Source organism: Eumetopias jubatus, unplaced genomic scaffold (assembly GCF_037043125.1).
Source record: "Eumetopias jubatus isolate StellerSeaLion01/CBP00866 unplaced genomic scaffold, mEumJub1_p1.0 scaffold_9, whole genome shotgun sequence".
Lineage (NCBI taxonomy): Eukaryota > Metazoa > Chordata > Mammalia > Carnivora > Otariidae > Eumetopias > Eumetopias jubatus.
This window is the reverse complement of record NW_028274815.1, coordinates 128,871,840-128,892,981: the sequence shown is the minus strand read 5'-3', so window position 1 is coordinate 128,892,981 and position 21,142 is coordinate 128,871,840. Positions and strand designations below refer to the sequence as shown.

The 21,142-nt window shown below is 49.1% G+C and overlaps 1 protein-coding gene across 1 annotated transcript; it reads right to left on the bottom strand.

The window, feature by feature from the left end:
- Positions 1–2,597: 2,597 nt before the first annotated feature.
- LOC148163614 (somatomedin-B and thrombospondin type-1 domain-containing protein-like) lies at positions 2,598–20,234 on the bottom strand. Its single transcript, XM_088026658.1, is given in 6 exon segments — positions 2,598–2,681; positions 2,683–2,716; positions 6,202–6,378; positions 7,666–7,744; positions 10,694–10,887; positions 19,789–20,234. Coding segments are annotated over 6 exon segments (1,014 nt in total).
- Between the last annotated feature and the right edge of the window lie 908 nt (positions 20,235–21,142).

Genomic DNA, 21,142 nt, shown 5'->3' with positions numbered 1-21,142 from the left:
ATTGGCTGGATGGAGATATTTCTCCCTCCATAGCAGATTCCCCAACTCTGCCCAAGCTCCAGCAACACTCTCCAGAGGGAGATGTAGGTAAATGTCCCATTTTACGACCCCCAAGAGATGGCTCTGCCTTCTGGATACCCGTAAGCAAGCTGCCCACCACCATGGCTTCTGCCTTCCTGTTCGGTCAAGAGCACAGGCTCTGAGTCCAGTTTGAATCCCAGCTCCAGTATTTCCTAATCATGAGACTTGTTCTGATGAGATCTTGTAACCTGACTCTCCTGAGCCTCAGTTTCCTCTTCTGAAAATGGGGAAAGATCACTTAACTCACAAGCGCCTTTGAGGGGATTAAAACAAGCATCGCTCTTAGCGGGCTGCAAAAATGGTAGCTAGGAGGAGCTCCAAAAAGTATATACTTCAGAACTTGGGCAATTCAGGCACTTACAGCTGGCCTGGGAAGACAGCAGCTAAACACACAAAAGGATTTCCGCAAAAAAAAAAAAAGGGGGGGGGCAACAAAAAACCAGCCTCCTGCAGGGAAAACAAGTGTAGGGGCAGAGGCAGGGAAAGCCTGCTTCTGGGAAGCCCGGCCTAGTTGTGAGTCAAGCCATGTCCTCCCTCGCCTCCTGGCTGGTCTGCACCTCTCTGCCCTCCGCTGCCCCAGCTCCTGCAGGCCCCAGACCGGCAAACGCAGGTGTTGCTCAAACGCTTGCCGGTGACTCATTCACACTCCCAGACAGAGGGAACAGACAGTGATTCCCAGGAGTGCCCAGAGTCCTGATTTAGGAAGGAGGGCTGAGTAGCAGCAACATGTGGGCCAGTTCCTGCCCAGACCCAAGGTCAGCTGAAAGATACACCCCTCCCCCAACTCCATCCTTGGAGCTGCTGGGCTCAAAGGCAGGGAAAGCTGGACCAGACCATGTCGAGCAGGGAGCAAGCAAGAGGGGGCAAGCCGTAACTCACGCAAATTCAGTATCCATTGCAGGGGTGCTTTCCAAAGTGGGACCACCGTCGAGATGATTTTACAGGAATCCAGGGTGGGGCATTAAATAATTGGTTCTAGTACGGATTCGTGCTCCAAAATGGATGAACCTTGAAAACATGATGCTACGTGAAAGAAACCAGACACAAAAGACCATTTGTACGATTCTATTCATATGAAATGTCCAGAATAGGCAAATTCATAGAAACAAAAAGTAGATTAGTGGTTGCTTAGGGCTGGAGGGGTCTGATGAGTGAGGAGTACCTGCACCTGGTACGGGATTCATTTTAGGGAGGGGACAAAAAATGTTCTAAAATTAGACCGTTGGATGTTTATACAATCCTTATGAATATACTGAAAAGGGCCGAATGGCACACTTGAAATGAGGGATTGGTATGGTATGTGCATTTTATCTCAATGAAGGTGTTTAAAAATATATTAATAACAGTCAGTTCCCAAATGGAGAAAATCAGTCCTCTTTCAAGTCCCTTATAATTCTTCCAATTTGTCAAAGAACGAGTCTCCGTCAGACTCAAGTGCTGCCTTACCATCTCCCAGATACATGCTAATTTCTTGTTTGAAGGAGACAAGAGCAGGCTTCATGCTCAGTTCTTGGGCAGGAAAGATCTACCCAGACTTGTTTGGTTTCCATTATATTTATTTTTCTGATTGCCTTCAAAGTATGGCAACCGATCATTCATCTCTTCATTCATTCATTTATTTGTTCAACAAATATGTACTGAGCATTACTGCAGGTTCTAAATATGGGGGTCACAGCAGGGAACAGGAGAAAAAAACCTGCCCTCATGCAGCTGATGTATTACTCACGCAGGGAATCTTAACAGGAGACGTTGCTCTTGGGGTCAAATCCCCCACTCTGCCACTAACTGTGTGACCTTGGACAAGTGGCTTATCCTCTCTGTGCCTCAATCTCCTCACATGTAAGATGGGGATAATAATTGCACCTAAGTCAGGATCCAATGAGTCAATGTGTACAAAGGGTCGGGACAGTCTTTGGCACATGGTAATTCTTTTTAAAAAGTGGCTACTATTATTTATTTTTATTTCTAGTTGTGATAAAACAGTTCCTCTTTAAACACATGTATTTAAGTGTAAGCTTCCTTTTAAAGTAAATTTATTTAAGTAAAAAGAGGTAGAGGTGGGGGCGCCTGGCTGACGCAGTCAGAGGAACATGTGGCCCTTTTATCTCGGGGTTGTGAGTTCGAGCCCCATGTTGGGTGTAAAGACTGCTTAAAAATAAAATCTTAAAAAAAAAAAAAGTAGGGGTGGAGAGTAAAAAAAGAAAAAAAAAGGCAGGGGGAGTCTGCAGGTAGGGAGAATAGCGTAAAAGCCACACGAGTATGTTTAGAAGATGAACTTTGGGAGGCCCTGAACTAGCAGGAGATGTCAGGAAGGCTATGACTCAGCTCGCCCTGAGGGGAAGCATAAAGCTATTTTCAGTGTCAACATAAGGACAAGGCTTGTTCCTCCAGTCTCACATTTGCATACTTCTCCCCACCCCCTCATCCTATGGGATCCCAAGCCCTGAGGGTTTCCCTGCCAGCCAGGGAGGCTTTGGAAAGAGGGGATCTGGACAGGTAGGGGTCACGGGCAGGTGCTAGATGAAAATGAGGCTGTGGACCTCAGGGCAGGAACAGTCCTGGAGCTGCCTGAGCCTCTCCCAGGTCCCTCGGCACCGGGGGGTGGCCGGCTGCTTGGCACTGCCACAGCTGGTTCCTGCAAGACACGGGGCTGGCTCAGGGGCATTAGGACTCTCCTGGGCTCCCGGGATGTTTGCCTCTGTGTGCCCTTTCCACCGTGCAAAAGAAGGTTTTAAATTCACAGTTTATGGCTGTATTGTACAAAGACAAATATAATCCAAGCTGGATTTATAATTAGATCTTCATTATCATTATTATGGTTACAAATCTTTTTTCTTCTGATTTTAAAAGAAGTTAAAATTAAATCATTTTCATGGCCCCTAAAAGTGTGCGGGCACTGCAGCCTGATAGAGAAGTTGGCCCTGAGCTGGCTGTGGAGCACGACCCCAGAGGCCACAAAGGGCAATCCAGACCCAGCTCTTAATGTCTGGTGAGATGACACTGTCACATCCTTGCTGGGCAAACTGGGCAATTTGCTTATTCCCTGCATCCCCTTCTCCTCCCGCTGGAAGGCAACACAGTGGACGTGATTAAGAACACAGACTCTAGAATCAAGGATGTGCGTGACCCAGCTCCTAGGAGCCTCCATGTCTTCAGTGGAAAACAGAGATATCCATATTCTTCACTTCTCTGAAGTATCGGGAGGGCTCTATGAATTGCTTTGTGCAGAGAAAATGAAAACGATCAGGATGTGACAGCGAACCATTTCGGCAACAGGAACAAACGATCGAATGCTACAAGGAGCATTCCTTTAGGCAATTCTCTGTAGATATAATTCAAATCTTTAAAAAAAATGCAACATAATAAAAAATGCAACATAATAACTAACAATAATAGCAAACACTGAGCGACTGAGTGCCTATTACACGCCAGGCACTGTTCTACCCGTCTAAGCACAGTGCTTGGCACATAACAGGCACTTCACAAATGATAGTATTTAAGTTACCATTATTTTTGTCATCCTCGTTACATAAAATGGCATTAATGCCCCTTGTCTCAAAAGGGCTTGTGAGGTCTGAATGAGATCTCACATACAAAGCACCTGCTTGGCACCCAGCACACAGTAGGTGCATGACTATAGCAGGTGTCCCTTGTGCTTGTCCCAAACTCACAGACACTTCTCAGGCTAAATAAACCCTCCTGAAATCCCCAACTGACAGGCTAATCCCTCCCCAGGCCCGTGCCCTTTGCACGCCCGCCCTCCCCAGCCACCCACGGAAAGAATCTGGCTGACAGCTTGTCTCCATCCTCGCTTTGATCCCCCTCCTGCCCAGTCCTGCCTGGTGAGCTCATGCCCCAGTCAGACCTTCCATCACCTGTTCTGTGAGCCTGGCCCCAGGCAGGGTGGGGGCGGGGAGAGATGCCTCTCTCTGGCACAGCCTTGGCTCTGCCTTCCAGGCCACCCATCCCTGGGGCAGGGGTTCCCGTGACCCCCATGTCAGCCTCACCAAAGTGCCATGCTCCTTATCCTGAACTATTTGCATCCAAAAGAGAAATCGGAGACTCATCAGAGTTTTAGGGCTAGAAAGGCTTATCCAAAAATGGATGGATATAAACTGAGGCTCTAACTGGTGAGCATCTAAGCCGAAGAACAAATCTGTAATGGGAAAATTGGGGGTCTGAGACAGGTAAGTGGGAGAGAAGCTGGAGGGGGTGGGCAGAGAGGGCCTCCCTAGAATGTAATAATATTGACTGCCATCTGTTTATTGCATACCCACTCTGAGCCAGGGTCCTCACATCCGTTACACCTCATTTTCACAAAGTACTTATTATTATACCCATGTTATAGCTTAGATGTAACGATAGCAGCTTCCACTACTAAGCATCTACGAGGGGCCAGGTGCTGTGCAAAGAGCTCCGGATCCTTCCAACAGTCTGAGTGGTGGAGCCTGTCAGGGTCAGGAGGCGGGCTCGCCCAGAGCCACACAGCTAGTAAGGGCCAAAGGTGGGCTTTGAACCCAGATCTGTGCAGGCCCAATGCCTCTTGTTCAGACACATCTGTCCCAAGAACCCCATCTGGCATTGGCATTCCCTGCTTTAGGTTTGCAGTGAGCAGGGCTTCTCACTTTTAAAAGGAAGGAAATTAATAGCCTTGCAAATGTGAGAATAAATCCCTGGACAGACCCCAGAAGAGAGCTCTTGGATAATAACCCCTGCGCTGGGAAAGCACTGTCAGTGAGAAACAGTCTAGTCTCTAGAGCTTGGCTCAGGGATCTGATCAATGCAGGTTCAAATCCCGCTTCTGCCACTTGCTGAGTGTGTGACCCTGGGCACCTCTTCGCATCTCCACCTCCCCACCTGGAAGGAGGATCCTCAAAGTGTCCCCGATGAGTTCTTGGAATGTTTCAACGGCATCACGTGTGTTAATGATGCCACTCCACTTCCTTCCACCTTCCCCCTTGTTCACTCCACTCTGGTCACAATGGTGGCACACTCTCACCTCAGGGCATTTGCACTTGCTGTTCCTTCTGCCTGGAATATCCTTCCCCTAATTATCCATATGGCCGCCCCCTCATTTCCTTCAGATTCCTGTTCCAGTGTCACCTCCTTAGTGCCACTTTCCTTGAAAAATAACAAACCCCCTCCCCGAGTTTGCTTTCTTCCCTAACACTTATCTCGCATCTGACAAATTACAGATTTACTTGCCTAATGTCTGTCTCCACACAGCAGAATGTTGTTTCCATAAGAGCAGGGACCACATCTGCTTTGTTCGTTGTGTCTCCCCAGCACCTAAAACATTGCCTGGCACGTGCTCAATAGTAAGTGCTCAACAAATATTTACCGAATGAATGAATTTTTAAAAAGGAGTTTAGGGCGAACCTGGGTGGATCAGTCGGTTAAGCGTCTGCCTTCAGCTCAGGTCATGATCCCAGGGTCCTGGGATCAAGCCCCGCGTTGGGGTCCTTGCTCAGCGGGAAGCCTGCTTCTCCCTCTCCCTCTGCCTGCCGCTGCCCCTGCTTGTGCTCACTCTCTCTCTCTCTCTCTCTCTCACTATCTCTCTCCCTATCAAATAAATAAATAAAATCTTTTTAAAAATTTTAAAAAGGACCTTAGAATAATGCTTAACACATAGTAAGCACTCAATAAATGTTAGCTACCATGATAATTAGTTTATTAAGTATTTTCTGAGACACCTGTCCTTGAGGGAGGCAGTCTAAAAAGCTGATATAAGCCAAATCTGGGTCAAATCGTGCTGTGTGATCTTGACTAAGTCACACTGCCTCTCTGAGCCTTGGTTCTCCTACCTATAAAGTGAGGGTAGCCAAAGCAGGCTTTTAAGGGACTCGGCAGGATTCAGTAATAACACCAGCTCCCTTTTCCATGAGTGCTTTCTGGGTGTCAGCAACTATGTGATCTCTTCAATGTGCACAATTTTGCTTAACCTTCCCCCTTAGGCCCTCTTATTAGCTGCATTTTCAGTTGAAGACATTGGAGCTCAGAGCGGGACCCACCCCAGCCAGGAATCAACATCTCACTCCTACAGCATCTTTGTCTCTCGGGCAACAGAGAAGTCCCAGGCTCTACAGTCACAGTTCCCCAGGCCCAAGATCTACTGCTTACCCTCCGGCCCCGCCGACATCCCCGTAGCAGCGCTGGTTCCTGGCGTCCGGGGCAGGCCACTCACACCTCACACAAACCGTGTGGCCCTGGGTCAGATACCTTGTCCACTGGGCGTGGGGCGCCCTCACCTGCCGGCGGCTCCCTGGAACGGGCCCCAGCAGGAACTGAACGCCGTACCTGCAGCCACACAGGGAGACACCACCCCAAGCACCTGTGAGCATTTATGGAGCACCTACTGGGTACCTAGCCTTCTGTAGGCCCAGCTTGGTACAATTTCTGCCTGAGAATAGAAACCTTTTGGGCAGCCCACTCTTCACCAACAGGTCACATGCGACAAGAGGCTCGGCTCAACTCTTTAACATCATGAGGACTTCCATGCGTCAAGCCCCGTCTAAGCATCCCATCCAAAAGACTGTGTGGTTTATTTCTCAGTCTGTGTCCCAGTCTCACGCCAGCCCCAGGAGGACCGGAACTCCTGTTTGTTCTGGTCACGGTTGTGTCCAGCTCCTAGAATAGTATTCTGCTCCATAAAAATGCGCTGAATGAACCATTTAATACAGAAACCCGGAGAGGTAGGTGTTGCCCCACTTTACAGATTAGGAAACTAAGCATCAGAGAGAGAAGTTGCCTAGAGTCACACAGCTACTAAGTGGTGGTGCCTAAAATGGAACCACCCAAACCCAAAAAAGCCCAAAGTGACACTCCGAAGCGCGCCGCGGCATTTTATAACAGATCCGATTTTATAGAAAAGATGTGTCGTGAGAAGTATTTAAAAGGGCAGTTCCACATTCCGGAGGATCTGAAATAAGAGCCAATTACGATTTTACTTCTACCCAACTTTCTCTACAATTAGCAGTCATCGCCACCCCCGCCCCCATCCTGCCGGAAGAGACGCCGCCGGTCAAGGACTCCGGGGAGACTCGGTGTGGGGCTGCTGCCCCCTGGTGGCTGCAGCCTCTTGGGGGCCTGAGGAGTAGACCGTTTGCCAAGACAAGCCAGAGCCGCGCTCAGCCCCTTCCTCTCTGAGCTGCCCCAGAACCCCGGCGGAATCTGTCCCTCACCAGAAGCCTGTGGAAATTGGAACGTTTGTCTTCCCAGCACACTTTCGCTCCACCTTTTGGTGGTTTATTTGGAGACTTCTTGCCCTCACCCTGTGAATACCCTACAAGTATTTCTGTCTTTTCTTGTTCTTTGCTGTAGCCCCAAGGCCTAACCCAGTACCTGTCATATAATGGGCATCCAATAAACATTGAGTGAAGGAATGAGTGAATGAATGAATGAAGTTGAATGGAGACCAGTTATTAAGGACTTCAAAATCCATGTTAATGAGCTTACAAAGGTAACAGAACAAGAAATGGGGCGATACTGATGCCATCAAAGCAAGAGAGAGAAATGATGGCAGTTTAATCCAAGGGAAAATGTTCACAAATTTAGCTTGACTTGGGTTCATTTGCATTAACTTACCCTACTGTCTCCTGCTCCTTGGGGACACCTCGCTTTTTCCGCTCGTTCCCGTAGCTGCCTGTGGTTATCAGAGCAGGGACTGTGGACCAAGGAGAAAACAAAATTAGGTGGCCCAGCATCCCCCAGACTATGACAACACAAGAAACAGGGTTAGGTCCTGCTGATGTTCGAGCTCTTTACGTGGCAGCCCAAAGGAGACTGTGGGATCTTGCACCTGGGTAGGTGGTCCCCAATAGTACCCTTTATGTGATGCTGGAGGCAGGGTCAGATCCATCTCTGCCACTCAGGGCCTAGCACAGTGGGTTGCATAGTGGGTCTCAATAAAAGTTTTTCAAGTGAATGATTTATTTTTTTTAAAGATTTTATTATTTATTTATTTATTTATTTCAGAGAGAGAAAGAGAGCACATGCGCATGGGCAAAGGAGGGACAGAGGGAGAGGGAGAGAATCCTCAAGCAGACTTCCTGCTGAGTGCAGAACCCAACTTGGGGCTCAATCTTATGACCAGAGATCATGACCTGAACTGAAATCAAAAGTCAAATGCTCAACCGACTGAGCCATCCAGGCGCCCCTCAAATGAATGATTTTGATGAAAGAATAAGTGAATAAAAAAGAGTAGATAAAAGTTCATAGCTGAGTGAATGGATGAAAGAAAAAGAAAGAAAGAAAGAAAGAAAGAAAGAAAGAAGAAAGAAAGAAAGAAGAAAGAAAGAAAGAAAAAAGAAAGAAAGAAAGAAGAAAGAAAGAAAGAAAAAAGAAAGAAAGAAAGAAGAAAGAAAGAAAGAAAGAAGAAAGAAAGAAAGAAAGAAAGAAAGAAAGAAAGAAAGAAAGAAAGAAAGAAAGAAAGAAAGAAGAAAGAAAGAAAGAAAGAAAGAAGAAAGAAAGATGGATAAGTAGATGGGGAAATGGGAGGATGGTGAAAAGCAGAGAGAGATGATTGGTAGAAGAGCTGATGACTGGAAAGTAGGATGGATGGAGAGATGACAGGTGGATGGATAGATGAACCAATACAAGAAACAGATGGACCAAAAGGTGGACGGATGTATGGATGAATGAATTAAAGAAGTATTTTGTTGAGCCAGCTTCCAAGTCTCTTCCTTCCTGGAGCAGACAGAGAACAAAGAGGAGGAGAACAAGGAGTCAGTCCAAAGGGGGTAGAGATTCCTCAGGAAAATAAAGAAGCCAAAGGACATCCCTACCTCTCCCCATTCCCTGAGTGATGGAGCTGAATCAAAGATGCGGTATTGAATTAATGCTTGTGACCTAGACAAGGGCCACACCAGGGATCCCAGGCCCCTCTCCCTGCTGCTGCCAGAGAGACTGGGTTTGGTCTTTGCCATAACACACTTAATACACAATCTCCCTTCCCTCCTCTCTTCCAGCACGCATAGTGCTTCTTTTGGTGCAGCCTACAGTGAGGAGAGTCCAGAGAAGCCCAGGTTCCAGCTCTCCTTCTTACAGCTGAGTGATCCTGGTCAAGTCACTACACCTTTCTGAGCCTCAGCCTCCTCATCAGCAAAATGGGGATAATATTAGTACGTATTCGTAGAGTTATGGTCGGAGCTAAATAAGGTGATTTACAATGAGCCATGCCTCTTGGGCAAGTTTTGTGCCTCCCTGAGGCTTGGTTTCCCCTTCTGTAAAATGAGAATAGTAACACTGGCCTCACAGAGTCAAGCGATGTGGCAAAGTGCCTGGCACCTACTAGGGGCAGTCAGAAAGGTCTTCCCGGAAAACTGACATCTATGCAGGAAATGAGCCAGGCAAGGTCAGATGTGGGTGGCAAGGGAAAGGGAGAAGGATTTCCACCATTCCCTCTTCCATCACCCTAGTCTAGCCACCATCCTCTCTCGCCTGCACTCCTGCAGCCCCGTCATCCCTGGGCTCCCTGCTGCCCTCTGGCCCTTTTCAGTCAGCTGCCCCCAGAGCACTCAGAACGATCCTTTAAAATTTAGCAGAGGGAGGAAGGAGATGAGGCCCCAGGAGACAAAAGCCAGAGCACTGAGCTTAGAGACCTGATGAGGAGCTTGTGTTTCGCCCTGAGGGCGCTGGGTAGCCACTGGAGGTAGCAAGAGGATGACACCATATAAGATTTGTTGTAGAACAACCTCCCCTCCCACCAGGCTGTAGTTAGGGAAGAGATTGGAAGGGGACCATTTAGCCCTGCTGCCTGCTCTTCTACCACCTCAGAAAAACAACTTCCAATGTCTTGGTCGATTTCTTTTGTATAATGGGCATCATCTGTTTTTGTAGTGCTCTGTAAAAGCTCTTTGTTGGGTGTGTGATGCAGCCCACATCTACAGTTCTGCCTGCCTTGCATCCATTCTCCCCAGTTATCCTTTGGAAAACACCTCTCCCTATCCCCATTCAGGTGGGGTTGACCACACCCCCAGCTGCAAAGGGAGCACACATCTTGGGTTGGCCAATCAGAATAGTCCATCGCTCTAGCCTTACTGAGTGGTTTAGCAGTGGATATGTGATCCAGGTCAAGCCAATGAGACTTCATCCTAGGACATTGGCTAAAACTATGGGAAAGGAGCTTTTTTTTTTTTTTTTCAGCTGCTGGTCTAGTTGGAGGCAAGACGGGTGCTATCAAAGACCATTACAGGGGGAAAGGCTGCCTGAGAATGAGGCCAGCTGGAGGAAAACAGAGCTGAGAGATGGAGAGAGATTCCTGGGACCATTGCTTGAGTCCCTGGATCCAGCCATGCCTGAATGCAGCCCTTAGAATTGTGTTTACATGAACCACACAGTCTTGCTCAGGTCAATTTAACATGGGTTTCCTACCACCTGCATACAAACTAAGTCCTGACTGATTCACACGGGAAGATGAGTAGAAAAAAGATAGGAGATGCCCACAGGAAGTCAGAGTTTCTTACCTCATTCATAAGGTGAAGAGGGCAAATCAAGGTAAAGGAAGATAAAATCCTACCCTAAACTCGGACCCCACACTCGTGGAAGGCTCTCAAGTCCAGCCAGGGAGTTCCCACGGACAGCTGCCCCACCCCTAGGGGCCACTCCAACTCACTTAAAGACTGTTGGCACTCCACTCTCTGGCGGCCGCAGTAATCCACACAGCCAGCCAGCTCTTCCAGCAGGGGGCAGGGAGCACACCCGTTCCTTGGCTCCCGCAGGACACGCCTCCGGCAGATGCGATAGGAGATCTGGCAGGGCTTGACACAGCAACTCCAGCCATTCCACTCTACCACAAACAAGAGACCCCTGGAAGAGAAGGCGGGGGGGGGGGGGGTGTCTCCAAGGTCACCTCTATGGAATTTGGCGGGCCAGCCGCCAGGCCTTCCTCACAAGCCAGACCCCCCAAAATACCACATGAGCGCTAGAACTCTTGCAAACCTGAGTCCATGCCTTGCTTGAATTTTTCTCTATGACAACTGTTTATACGTCTAAGTAAACTTCAAATTCCATGTTTTATTTACCCATCATCCTACTGGAGATCATTTGGGTTGTTTCCATCATTCATTCTTCCAAAAAACATTTCCTAAGCTCTTAACAGCACCCGATTTCACCTCTCCGTGCCTCGGTTTCTTCCTTCGTCAAACAGGAATAAGAACAGTATTCATCTGATTGGGTGGCCTTGAGGATTCAGTCAGCTATGAACATAAAGCATTTGCTCCTGGCACATAGAAAGTGCTCAGTAAACACGAGCTTCTACAGCAGTGAAATGAAACACAGCTACACGACCAAAAACATGGAGTGGAAGGAAGCCCCTTGCAGAAGCTATCTCTGGTGCGAGAGTATTCACATACAGTTTTAGAACCTGCAAAACAGTGCTGTACAGTGTTTAAGAATTCATACAGGTCTTGGGGCCCCTGGGTGTCTCAGTCGTTAAGCGTCTGCCTTCGGCTCAGGTCGTGACCCCAGGCTCCTGGGATCGAGCCCCGCATCGGGCTCCCTGCTCAGCGGGAAGCCTGCTTCTCCCTCTCCCACTCCCCCTGCTTATGTTCCCTCTCTCGCTGTGTCTCCCTCTGTCAATTAAATAAATAAAACCTGAAAAAAGAAAAAGAATTCATACAGGTCTCATATATAGGAGAATATAAATGGCCGATCCTTGTTATTCACAGATTCTGCATTTGTCCATTCACCTTTTGCTAAAAATTTATTCGTAACCCCCAAAATCAATACTTGAGGTGCTTTGGCAGTTATTCACAGACATGTACAGAGCAGCAAAAATGTTAAGTCACCCGATGTGCACGTTTTCAGCTGAGGTCGAACTGGCCCAACCTGCCTCCTTGGATGGAGGCTGCAAGTGGCGATGTGAAGCACTGGGAGCTTCAGCTCCGCAGCCAAGTTCAAGTTCAACCAAGTCTGAATCTCAATTCTGGCCCCTGGTAGTGTGGCGGCTTTGGACCAGCCACTTCACACATCTGAACTTTGTTTTTTTTCTTTTGTAAAACAAAGAAAATAGAATCTACCAAAATGGGTTGTTTTAGGATTTAAGATTATAGGGTACGTGAGATCTGTGTGTACTTATTTCCCCTAGGAGCAATGGTTCGGTATTCATTAATTGAGTGTTTGCTGCGATTTCATGGAACCTAACTACTGTGAATCATGAGAACGGTCTCTCTCTCACTCTCTCTCTACATATATATGCACATCAATTGTATATATTTATGTATGTAAACACATGCATACCTATGCATGGGAATTGTAAATACCAAATTCAGCAGAGTAGTTACCTCTGAGAGAAGGAAGGAGGACTACGGGGGTGAGGGAGGGGAACGCAGAAGTACCAGTGGCCTTCATCAAAGTTTGCTTCTTAGCTTTTCATGAGGGTTTGTTATATTATTCTCACACTGCAGTATGTCTGAAATAGCTCATCACACTAGAAGAAGGAAGGCGCTGGGTGTCAATGTCCTTGAGATGCTCATGTGCCTACCACAGTTGGGGGCCTAGTGGGGAGGTATTTTCTGATGATGGAGCCCCCAGGACCATCAGCATCTTCATCCAAGTCCATAGTCCCAGATCAGGACTGGACCAAGCCAGACAGAGAAGGCCATCAAGCCAAAACACAGGATCTGAGGACTTCACCAGGAAGAGAATTTCCACAGATGTGCCAGCAAGCCAACAGTGACACACACACACACACACACACACTCATGCACACACACACACTCATGCACACACACACACACTCATGCACACACAAGGCAGCTACTACAATAAGAATTCATTCACTCGCTCCACAGATTATTTACCAAGGGTCTGTTGTGAGCCAGGCACTGTCCTGGGTGCTGGAAACACAGTGGTGAACAAGAAAGAGGAAGTCTATCCTCCTGAAAACACTCATCAGCTATGAGACATGCCCCAGTTCAGCAACATGAAAATGTGAAGAGGAAAAAAAGTGTGCATCCTTGAACTGATGGAATGAGGTTATTGTGTTACAAACACAGACAGCGTTGCTTCTGACACCTCAGGAAGCCACATGTTCCTTGCATAGATCTCAACTCTTAGCAGAGTTGAAATGCTCAGAAGAAGGAAAGAAGGAAGGCGGGAGGAAGCGGGGGATAAAGTATGACAACCTCACAATCATTGATTACTTTCACCACCCGCATAATAATGACATCACCATGTCACTGGTGCTGGACCAAGCAAGTCACATACTGACCTCACATCACTCACGACAATCTTAGAACGTTGTGCTCTCCCAGATCCTTCTCTGTCCTGTGCCCTCAGGAAACCTGTGCATCACAGAGGCTCCCTGGCCCTGAGGCTGCCAGTTGAGTTCAGGCAATGGGGGAGGGGGTGCACCAGCAGGGAGGTGTTTATTGTGTACCCCCAGCACCCCCCCACCCCTGCCTCAGCCTTGTTCCTGGGTTGGGGAGCCTCAGCCACAGCTCCTGCTCTCACCAGGCTCCAGAAGACCATTTCCTCCCACAGCCTGGCCCTCACCTTTGTGAATAGAGCCCTCATCAAATTCTCTTCCATTCAACTGTTCTGGGTGTACCATCTGTCATTTGCCAGGACGCTGGCTCCAAATGTATTTGCACTATTGTCAAATCCATCTCACAGGGGAGGCAAGTGGAGCTTAAGGGTGTGGAATATCAGAGTCGAGGCAAGACGTTGGCATCAGACAAACTGGGATTCAAACTGCAATCTCACAGGATTGGTGCGATGACAAATTAGAAGCGCTGAGCAGATTATAAATGCTCAATACAACAGGGGGGTCTTGATGCATTTATTCAACAACTGTTTAGGGCCTACTGTGCACTAAGCACTGGCCTGGGTGCTGGGAACAAGAGGAGCAAAGCAGAAAAAGCCCTGCCCTTGAACAGCTGACGCTCTGTGGGGGAAACAGACAATAAACAGTATATTATTTCATTGCAGTGATTGATGCTCTGACAACAAAGCAGAATAAGAGGGGCAGTGGTGGGGTGATTAGACACTTTTAGATGGAGGAGCCACAGATGGCCCCCATGACAAAGGACATCTGAGGAGGCAAGGGAGGGGGCTGGGTAGGCATCTGGGAGGAAAGTGTTCCAGGCAGCGGGAACGGGCAGTGCAAAGGCCCTGAGGCGGGGTCAAGGTTAGATGCCGAAGGGACAGTGAGAAATACAGTGTGGCAAGAGCAGAACATGCAGAAGGAACGTGGTAGGAGGTGGTGTCAGAGAGAGAGGAGCAGTGATAGCTTCCAGGGCTCTGATGACTACTGGAAGGAATTTGGATTTTATTCTAAGCATGAAGAGCCATTGCCAGTTTCTGAGCCAGAGGAGTGATGAGGTGATCCCATTTCAGGTTTGAACAGGATGTCTCTGGCTGCTGGAGAGGGGTGAGAACAGAAACAGGGGGACCAGCAAGAGCACTAATGCAGTTGTCCAGACAAGAGAGGATCATCTACAGTAGAAGGAGCTGCTAGAAGAAATGGGTCCTGTGTCACTGGGCGCCTGGGTGGCTCAGTTGGTTAAGCGACTGCCTTCGGCTCAGGTCATGATCCTGGAGTCCCGGGATCGAGTCCCACATCGGGATCCCTGCTCAGCAGGGAGTCTGCTTCTCCCTCTGACCCTCTTCCCTCTCGTGCTCTCTATCTCTCATTCTCTCTCTCTCTCAAATAAATAAATAAAATCTTTTTTAAAAAATGTTGCTGTGCACTTAAAAAAAAAAAAGAAATGAGTACTGTGTCACTGGAAGTGCTCACAGGGTGGCTGGACAAACTGGCAGGGAGACTGCAGATCACCTTCAGGCACTGGCTTGGCAGCTGTACCCAGGTTCCAGGGAAAGCACCAAAGATCCCCTGCCCTGCCCTGCCGGGCCTGCCAAGCAGGTGAGAGATTTTGCAGAAAATTAGGCAGACGCCACCTTACAAATATTCTTTCCATGTTGCTGGCATCTGTAAAGTCACCAAGGAGCATGCACACATGACACTCCCAGGGCAGTGTCATCACACTTCCCATAGGCCTAGGGTCATGACCTTAGTACACTCATGTGATTATTTGTATTTCATCAGCCTCCTCCAGTAGAATGTCAGCTCCACCGGAAGCAAGGTCCTTGTTCCCTGCTGAATCCCAGCGCCAAGCACAGTTCCTGGCACACAGTTCCTGGCACACAGTTCCTGGCACACACATTCACGTCAGTGAATAACAAACGAGCAGAGCAAATCTTGCCTTAACAACAAAAGAAATAGGACCACAGGTTGGCATTGCAAAAAGGTACCACAAGATGGCAGTGTTTCTCAAAACAAAGGCCATCACCCTCTTCTGAGTAAAGGAGAAATTCTAGCTTATCAGTGTAGCTTAAAAAGAGGGGTGGGGGTGGTTTAAGGTTGCTCACCCAGCCCTGCAGATCCGGATAACATCATGCCATCTGAGCCTGCTGGAGCCACACTGAAATTCCCACAGTCCCCTTGGACCCCCTGCCCCTACTCCGACAGCCCCAACTCCTGAGGAAATGCCTTTCTGGATGATCCAAACTCCACCTTCTTCTCTGAACCTCATTGCCCAGCCCCCTGACTGTCCATCTTTCTCACTGCCCCCCAAAAAGACTTTTCTGGAATGCAGTTCTAACTCTAGCCTGTTGCCTGAAATCCTTTGGTATTTCCTGTCTCCTATTGAGGTGGTTCACAAAAGGTCTTTTTTTTTGATAGTGGATCAGAGAGATCCCCAAGCCTAGTAGCTAAAAGTCTTAAGTGTTCCTACAGCACATCTGCAGTCACTCCCTCCCTCCTCCTCCCATTTAATATCTCAGCACGCTTTCACTTTGGGTCTTCTGAAATGCACCGTCTCCCACAGCTCAGTTTTGGCCCGCTGTCATTCCTACCCTCCTAGCCTCCCTACCCTCAATTTCTGGTAAAACCAGCTCAAGTTTTCTTTTGAGGAACCAACCCTCCCCACTCTCCGTCCCCAAGGTCTGAATAGGGCTGACTTCACTCTCTCGTTCCTAGGATGGATATGTGACCCAGACATGGCCAACGGCACATTCCTTCTCCCTAGCTCAGTGACTGATTGGATCAGGGATGAGCATGTGACCCGATGGGGCCTAACAGAACCATCCCTTGGGTTTTTTGGCTGAAACAACTGGGAAAAGAATGCTCTCATTTCAGTAGGTATACCAGTTTGGAGCTACTGGGTACTATCTTTGCCACCACTTGGTGACAGTATGCCTGAAAATGAAGCTAACCCAAGAAGAGCTGTAAAGTGGAAAGAGATAGAATCCTGATGACATCCTTGGAGTCACTGGATCCAGCTATACCTGAAGTCAAAATCCATCGACTGTTTTTCAGTTACCTGAGCCAACAAACCCCCTTGTTCATTTACGTCAATATGAACTGTGCCACAACCCTAAGAGAATTGATTAGTACAATGAGGACATTGATCCTTCCAGGGCTGAAGGGAGAATTAAAGAGTATAAAATACATGAACACATTTGGTAAAGAATGTGGAAAACTTGAAGCTATCCTTCAAGGCCTTACCAATAGCTTCAGCCCCACTCTCCCTGCCTTCACCCCATCCTCACCAATCATTGCTAAGTCTCCTCTTGCTCTGAATGAAATTCTTTATTTCTTTCATAGCCACCCTGTCTCCCAAAAATAGACCGTACACTGGAGGGGAAGCAGAGCTCCATCTTTCTAGCGCCGACTGCTTCTAGCTGGGCTGGGCACACAGCAGGCGGCCACCTATTGCACTGAACTGGATGTGGGAAATGTAAGGGCTCCTCTTTCACCTATACGGCCAAGCACACATATAATACTGTGGTCTGGAGCCAGACTGCTGGCGTCCCAATCCCAGATCTGCTGCTTAATAGCTGTGCAACTCAGACCAGGGCACTACCTCTCTGTGCCTCTGTTCTTCATCTGTAAAATGGACTCAACAATACCATCTATTCCATAAGACAGTTATGAGGCTTAAAGGAGACCATTTATTTAAAGCACTTACAACAGTACCTCCCTGGCACTTGGTATTTACTCAGTAAATGTTAGGGGGGCCTTAGTCATCCTCAACATCTCTGCCTGCCATAATCAATTACTGAAGTCAGTACATTTTATTTATTTTATTTTTTTTAAAGATTTTATTTATTTGAGAGAGACAGAGATAGTGACAAAGATAGCGAGAGCGAGCATGAGCAGGGAGGGGAGGGAGAAGCAGGTTCCCTGACGCAAGACTCGATCCCAGGACACTGGGATCATGACCTGAGCCGAAGGCAGACGCCCAACTGACAGAGCCACCCAGGCGCCCTGAAGTCAGTAAATTTTAACCCCTAAATGTCTCATGAATAAACATACACTCAGGGCGCCTGGGTGGCTCAGTCAGTTAAGCATCCAACCCTTGATTTCAGCTCAGGTCATGATCTTGGGGTCGTGGGATCGAGCCCTGCGTTGGGCACCATGATCAGCGCGGAGACTGTTTGTCCCTCCCCCTCTGCTCCTCCCACCTGTCTCTCAAATAAATAAATAAAATCTTTAAAAAGAAGAAGGAGGAAGGGGGGGAGAGAAGGAGAAGAAGGAGGAGGAGGGGGAAGAAGAAGGGGAAGGAAAACACATACACTCTTCTCTCCTCCCCATCTCGTGCCTCCTGACGGGTCCCCACGACCCCTCCTGCCCTGCTCCCGGGGGCAGGGCCGGGGGGGGGGGGAGGGGCGGGAAGTGAACCTCCCTGGTCCATTCACAAGCCCTTGACTCCGCCCAGGCCCAGACACAAGGGCAGGTCCTAGACCTCCTGTCTTTTTGCTGCTTTCCCAAAGGAGCAAAACAAAGAGGAAGGCAAAGTTTTGAGGTTCCTGGGCCCCTGAGCCCAAGCTCTTTATGCAAAGGAAAACGCTGGAGAGCTGATAACATCGTGTGATTCTGTGGGTGTGGGTCAGACTGTGGAAAAGGGGCACTGATCCCTCTGCTTGGTCCTCTTCCTGGGGCCCCCACTCCTGGGCTGCGGCAGCAGAGCCCCTATGGGTACAGGGATACCAGGGATGTCAGACCCAAACTCTGAATGACCCCAGGGCTGCACGCGCTCTCTGTACAGGAAGTAGACGAGGACAAAAGCTGGTCCAAAATAGTCCTTCAGCAAATTTAATCTAGAGGAGCCTCATTTGCTGTGATTTAGGATTACACCATACCCCAAATTATTTTTTCCTCTCCCTGTTGCCTGAATGTCCACCATTAAGCCATTCAAACTTGTGGGAAGCTAGCACTAGGAGCTAGAAGACATAGGATCAGATCCAGATCCAAAAGCTGCCAGATCAGGCGCCTGGGTGGCTCAGTTGGTTAAGCGACTGCCTTTGGCTCAGGTCGTGATCCCGGAGTCCTGGGATCGAGTCCCACAACAGGCTCCTAGCTCAGTGGGGAGCCTGTTTCTCCCTCTGGCTCTCTCCCCTCTCATGCTGTTTCTCTCTTGCTTGCTCTCTAATAAATAAATAAAATCTTTAAAAAAAAAAAAAACCTGCCGGATCACCTTGGCTGGCCAAAACCCTCTCCTCTGAGCTATGCTTTTCTCCCCTGCTGAATCCCAGCGTGCTGGGAGAAAGTAGTCTGATTTGATGGGACACCCAAGTGCAGCCCATGGGCACAGAGTAGGTAGGTAGGTGATCAATAAATATTAGGTCCCTTCAATTTTGGATTTTTAAAAATTGTCCTCTTTTAAATGTAAATTCCTGAAGGAAGCCCCACTGATGCCTCAGGTAGAAGAGTTCATTCATTTTTCTCCCTGACAAAGGAAAGTTGGATCACATCCACTTTACAGGGTTCCACGATTTAGATTTTTGTCCCCAGTGGACGAGAAAAATTTACTTCTGGAATATAAAAAGGGTAGAGCCCTTCCACTCACAGACTCAAAAGCAGCCCCTTGGGCACCTGGCTGGCTCAGTCAGTGGAGCACCCCTCCTGGGCCCCCTATCCTTGCCCCAGCCATTTGCCAGGTAAAATACAGGACGTCCAGATAGATTCGAATTTCAGAAAAGCAATCAATTTTTTTAAAGAAAATTTTTAAAGATTTTATTTATTTATTTATTTGAGAGTGAGAGAGTGAAAGAGAAAGAGCGAGAACTCAAGCTGGGTGATGGGCAGAGGGAGAGAGAGAAGCAGACGCCTGGCTGAGCGGGGAGCGTAGGCCGGGCTCCAACCCGGGATTCCAGGGTCATGACCTGAGCCAAAGGCAAACACTTAACTGACTAACTCACCCAGGCACCCCAAGCAATCAATTTTTAACATAGGTATGGCCCATGCAATGTTTAGGATATATTTAGACTAAAAAATATTACTTACTGAAATTTGAGTCTAACTGGGCATCCTGTATTTTTATTTGCTAAATCTGGCCACCCTATGCCAAGCCAAGCGCCCTCTCCTCCCTCCCACCCCTCGAAGCGAAGCTTCCCCAGCCCCTCTGACCGCCTGCGTACCCTCCTCCCTCCTACTCCCTTCGCGCCCCAGGCGCCCTCCTTACAGAGTGCGCCCCCTCTTCTCTCGCACCCCTCTGTGCCCCCACGTGCCCATTTCCGTTCGGTGCCCTGCACCCCGCACCCATGCTTAGCAAGCGCCCTTCTTCCTCGAGCCCCCCATCCTCTTGCCGCCCTCTTAGACCTGAGCGCAGCCCTCGTGCCCCTCCTCCCAAACAGCCCTCAACTCTCCACGCTTCCTTCTCCATTCTGCCCCCCGAGACTCGCGCGCCGCTGTCCACGACCCACGCATCTTTGTCTGCCCGCACCTCCACAGCCCACTCTTCTCCCCCGTGTCCTGCGCGCACGAGACCCCCCCCCAACTTGCTCTCGCGCGCCCCTGCAGGCCCAGAACCCCTCGGTGGGAGGTTTCCTTCCTTCTTCCGCCGCGCCCCCAAACTCCCGGCCCCCCCGCGCCCAGCGCTCCCCTCCTCCTGCGCCGGGAGAGCACCTGGGCTGACCCGCGCGTAGTCCGGGGAACAGTCCCGCACCGCGTCACACGCCTGGTCGCAGAAGCAGCGCGGGGGCCCGCGGGCGACGCAGGTCGGATCACGGCCCGGACAGCAGCGGCCCAGTGCGGCGCAGCCCTGCCCAGGCCATAGCACGCCCGACGGCCTCCGGCCCCAGGACACCTCGGCCACCACCGCCAGGGCAAGCGCCAGGGGCAGGATCCGCGCGGCGCTGCGCAAGGCCATGGCCGGGCTCAGGCTGGGGACCGGACGGACGCCGACGGGGACCGACCCTACCTGGCCCGCCCAGTGCTGGGGCGGAGGCTACCGGCCGGACCCCTCCCCAGACCCACCTGCTACCTGTCACGGAGCTGCAATCCACCGCCCCCCATTCGTCCTATCCAAACTTCGCACAGCTAGCGGAACCAAGATGACAGTAATAATGACTGCAACAACTTTGCAGGGTGCCCCACTGCCCCCAGGTTCCAGGGAGACAGAGGAAATACAGAGGTTCATCAAAGCAGTGTACTATGATAGATCACAATAGGACTGCATGTTGTTATAACAGGAATAGCCACTAACCATAATTATAATAGCAATAATACCAACAAAAGCTGCCAATATTATTAAAATAGCAATAGCGAGAATAATTGCCAGGAAAGGAGCCTGGGAGCCAAGGTGTGTACCAGGCTCTAGGTGCATCATCAGTATTGTCCAAACATGTCCCTTGGATATGCCTTCATTTTTTGCTATATCCCTAACACCTTGATCATTATTTGCTGAATATTTTTCTTTGAATAGACTCACTTTTAAAACTTAAAGTAGTTTGTTTGCTTTTTAAAAAACTGTATCACTCAAGATGATGAGAAGACAAGCCATAGACTAAGAGAAGAAAATTGCAAAAGACACATATGATAAAGAAGTATTATCTGAAATTGACAAAGAATTCTTAAAACCCAACACCAGGAATAAAAAAACAACAATGGGGCGCCTGGGTGGCTCAGTTGGTTAAGCGGCTGCCTTCGGCTCGGGTCATGATCCTGGAGTCCCTGGATTGAGTCCCGCATCGGGCTCCCTGCTCGGCGGGGAGTCTGCTTCTCCCTCTGACCCTCCCCCCTCTCATGTGCGCTCTCTCTCTCTCTCTCTCTCTCTCC